The sequence below is a fragment of the Meleagris gallopavo genome, chromosome 30 (genome assembly GCF_000146605.3).
Source record: "Meleagris gallopavo isolate NT-WF06-2002-E0010 breed Aviagen turkey brand Nicholas breeding stock chromosome 30, Turkey_5.1, whole genome shotgun sequence".
Classification (NCBI taxonomy): domain Eukaryota; kingdom Metazoa; phylum Chordata; class Aves; order Galliformes; family Phasianidae; genus Meleagris; species Meleagris gallopavo.
In genome coordinates this window covers 1,671,767-1,675,977 of record NC_015040.2, presented here as the reverse complement: position 1 = coordinate 1,675,977, position 4,211 = coordinate 1,671,767, and the positions used below count along the sequence as shown (strand labels likewise).

General features: G+C 41.3%; 1 protein-coding gene across 1 annotated transcript in view; it reads left to right on the top strand.

The window, feature by feature from the left end:
• Nucleotides 1–4,211, top strand: part of LOC100545609 (mucin-16-like) — a 4,531-nt gene extending 320 nt beyond the window's left edge. Inside the window, exons 2-12 of the mRNA XM_019609954.2 lie at nucleotides 4–45; nucleotides 438–610; nucleotides 699–737; nucleotides 1,610–1,636; nucleotides 1,864–2,012; nucleotides 2,089–2,156; nucleotides 2,469–2,641; nucleotides 3,145–3,171; nucleotides 3,300–3,442; nucleotides 3,537–3,604; nucleotides 3,880–4,211. Coding sequence (XP_019465499.1) covers nucleotides 4–45; nucleotides 438–610; nucleotides 699–737; nucleotides 1,610–1,636; nucleotides 1,864–2,012; nucleotides 2,089–2,156; nucleotides 2,469–2,641; nucleotides 3,145–3,171; nucleotides 3,300–3,442; nucleotides 3,537–3,604; nucleotides 3,880–4,066 — 1,096 coding nt within the window. The 3' untranslated portion in view covers nucleotides 4,067–4,211. The remainder of the gene's footprint in view (nucleotides 1–3; nucleotides 46–437; nucleotides 611–698; nucleotides 738–1,609; nucleotides 1,637–1,863; nucleotides 2,013–2,088; nucleotides 2,157–2,468; nucleotides 2,642–3,144; nucleotides 3,172–3,299; nucleotides 3,443–3,536; nucleotides 3,605–3,879) is intronic.

The following is a 4,211-nucleotide window of genomic DNA, read 5'->3' as shown; positions in this document are numbered from 1 at the left end:
CAGCATTGGCCCCAGTTTCCTTGGGTGTGCAACCACAGCCTTCAGGTACGGGTGGCAACCCAGGGTCCCTAGTCAGATGCCACCACTCGCCGTCCCACCACACTTCTGCTCTGTCACCACCAAGACCTGCTCCCTGCTGTCATTCTCCCTCACCACCTCAGCCCTTGGAGCCTCCCCTCGCCGCCGGCCCCCTAACCCTCGGGTCACGCTGCTGACCAAAGAACGACTCCACAGTCTCCCCTTGCCCACGGCTTCCGGAAAAAAGCCACACTTTCAGTGGAGGCAGGAGTGGAAGGGAGCCCCAGCTTGGCCTGACGGGGGAATAGCGAGCATGCGTTCACGGAGAGACGCTCACGTTCAGAAGCCGCAAAGCCTGTCGACCTTGGAGCAATGAGGTGCAGAAGCCGGGTGCTCAGGCATGGCTTTCTGTCTTGCAGGTCCGTGAGGCAAGGCGACAACACAGGCGTGGACCTCGTCTGCAGCTACAGGAAGGAGCCCTCCAGCCCTGACTTGGACAGGGTGGGCCTTTACCACGAAGTGAGCAACAAGACCAGAGCCATCTCGCGCCTGGGCCCCTACAGCCTGGACAGGACCAGCCTCTACGTCAACGGTGAACAAGGCCTCTCCTGCTGCCTCCCTCTGGCCCCCGCCTTCCCCTCACGGAGCTCCAGCTCATGTCTCTCTCTCTCTCATTCCAGGTTACAACGAACAGCCAGTGACGCAGCCAGTGACGCCCAGTGAGTACCACACAGGGGCAGGAGGCACCCAAAAGGCAACGGGTGCCTCGCGGGCCTCTCGTCCCATCAGCTTGTGAACCTGGGACAAATGCAAACTTATTGGGACTTTTGACTCTACGTCAACAGTGACTGTCTTCTTTTTTCATCCATTTTTATCACATCCCTTTTTGAATTTTTGCCATTCATTTATGTTTTCATCTGAAGTTTTAGAATATTCCTTTTTTTAAAATAATGTTTTATTTAGTTTTTCTGCTTTTTTCCATTTTAATTTTTGAACATCTTATCGTTGTTTCATTTTTTAGCATTTTCTATATAGTTCTGTATGAATAGTTTCGCAGCTCACTTTCCTCTTTCTCTTGTCTGAAACTGTAATACTTTATGCATGACCTTTTTCTTAGCCCGAGCCTCATTGTTTACATTGGTATCTTTAGCTTACATTCTTATTCTTTACGTTTACCAGAACCATTTTGTAAGTAGATAGTGTGTGATTTAGTTCCTCTTATTATTTCTTATTATGAGATTATACTTGAACATTGAAACTCCTCTGCAGGTTATTCATCACAGTATTAGGGCTCCAGAGTGCAAGAGATATTTGTACAATTCTCTTAGGCGTAGAGTTTCGATTTTGGCTGGTCTTGTGCAGAACCTGAGCCTTTCCCAACCTAGGTTGTTATATGATTCTACGATTCGGTTATGTCTCAGAAGAAATAGCAAAAAGCAGATGGCAAAAACTGTCAGCCTCACTAAGTTAAAACAATCACAATCCCTGAAGTCATTAGGAATATGACATGTTTAGTACTGCTGCTCTTGATTAGTTGGAGCTAAAAGACATTCTTGGAATATTTTCCTAATGATTGCTCATTTCTTTTCAGATTACAATGAACCACATGATCTGTCATGTAAGTATATTAAAATTTATCTGTCAAACTACTCAGAGGTACAATTTACTTTTTTTCTAATTTTGCTGTTCTCACGAGATTGCCAAATACCTCCAGTTTGTGGTCATGTTCGTAAGTTTCTTACGTAAATGTTTAAAAAAAAAAAAACAAAAACAGATAATATTGTGTCTTATGAGTTTTTTTGTGTGTTTGTTTTTGCTTATCTGCATATTTTTTCTCTCTTACAGTGGAAAAGCCATTCAACACACAAAGCCTGGGACAAATAATACAGCAATTCACAGTGAACTTCACCATAACCAACCTCAGGTTCACTACAGACCTAGGGAGATCACATTCTGCTAAATTCAATTCTACCAAGAAAATAATGCAACATTATGTAAGCTAACATCACGGTGTTCTTAATCACCCAATGTTTTGCATTAACCATGCTCAAAGAGACCTTTCCTTGTCAGATTGACCTTCTGCTTCGGAAAAGTAGCATTGGCCCTGACTTCATTGGCTGCAAAGTAATACTATTCAGGTAAGCAGTGTAGCTGGAAGACAAATGGATTTACTTATGTTTGATTGATACTTAAAACATTAATTTCCTTTCTCAAGAAATCAGCATCATTACAGTAAAGCTTTTATGCATTTTTGTATGTGCTTAATCTTACAAAGCCTTTGTGCTATAGCACCAACATCTCAGTAGAACTTCTGCAGTTTATCTCTGACATCTGTGGACAGATTTTAATTGCTTTTCTTTTCTTGTTTTTCTTCTCTTTTTAATAACAACAGAAGAAAACCCACAGATTTTTAGAACAACAACTAAACTTGATTGTACTTGATTTCTCAGGTCAGTGACAAATAGAGATAGCACAGCAGTAGACAGCATCTGCAGCTACGGAAATGGCTCCCAAGTGCCCAATTTTGACAAAGCTACAGTTTATCAAGAACTAAGGAGCATGACAAACAACATCACCAAATTAGGAATCTATAAACTGGATAAGGAGAGCCTCTATGTCAACGGTAAGTGCATAATTTTCAGTCCTCCAGGCACCACACCAGTCTGGAACCGCACTGCGCTTTAGGAAACTCTTCAGTTAAAAAAAAATAATAAAAGTGTATGTAAGGAAAAGGTGATCCTTCTAGAATTTTCTGCAGATTTGTGTAAGATGAAGTGTATGCTTCCACGAACATTTTCACACTGACATTTTTGAAGATTTTAATTTCTACGTTGCATTGAAGAGTGAATTAATTTTAGTCTTGACAACAATAATTCACTTGCATATGAACATCTCACCTGATCTCTCTACCCCACTGATACTTAGTTAAAGCAGTATATGTATTTTCTCACTGTAGTCCTTCATAATATAAAAGGCTCTTTCTGCTCAAGCAAGAATTTAACAGATTCACACCCTCAGGACTGGTTCTGGTGATTCATTCCTGAATCATCCATTTAATTATCCCCTCTTTCATTCTTTAAATGTATAGTTCACTCACAGAATATTTCTCTTGCATTTCCTTTTCAGGTTATAACGAACCATTCCAGAGATCACGTAAGTGCTTTGCCAAAAACAGGTTCCTTGCAGTAGTTCTTGAAGTTTGAAAGGATTGTAGATGTCTTTGAAACCAAGTATAGGTTTTTGTACAGTAAAACTGTAATCCTTCTCCCATTTGATTACAGATCTGAGCGTAACTACTGCTCCAAGCCCAGCAACCAGCCATTTCACACTTAATTTCACCTTGACCAACCTCCAATATACTGCAGATCTGGATGCACCAAATTCCCGCAGATTCATTTCCACAGAGAAAGTTATCAAACATTACGTAAGTCTGGCTCTGGCCTTGCCCATTTTGAGTTACAGTGATCTGGTATGCTTTCAAGTTCTCAAATTTACTTTATTACTATTATTTTAAACAGATTGACCCTCTGTTCAAAAGAAGCAGCATAAGCTCTGTCTACACTGGATGTAAAGTGATGAGATTTAGGTAAGATTCCTGAAAGTTCAATTATCTTTTTGTCTTGCATAAGTTATTACACATGCTGATGCCAGAAAACAGAAGCCAGTGGCAACTGCTTTCCCATTCCCAAATTTATTTATGGTAAAATTATCTTGGTTTTCAAATGCTGCCACAATTCTTCACATTCCACTGAAAGATACCACGAGCTCAGCTGTGCACTTATTCATAGCCATAGGAATTACACAGGGTGTTCTGTAAGCATCAGCAGCATCCTAAACAATGTGTCTAACGTTTTCACTTAGGTCTGGGAGACACAGGGGTGACACAGGTGTGGATGCTGTCTGCAGCTACAAAAACAACGTCAGCATGGCCAGGTTTGACAGAGAAACAGTTTATCATGAGCTGAGCTCCATGACAAATGGCATCACCAAACTAGGGCACTACAGCCTGGAGAAGAACAGTCTGCATGTTAATGGTAAGCATGCATAAGCAGTAAAAAGCAATGATTATGATGTCACTTGGAGAGCACTCCTCCCTCTCCCACTCCATCAGTGCTCGAGTACTAATGAACTTTTCCCTTTGGTTTGTTGGGATTCAGTATGTTTTGGCATTAAGGCAAAAAAAAAAAAAAAAA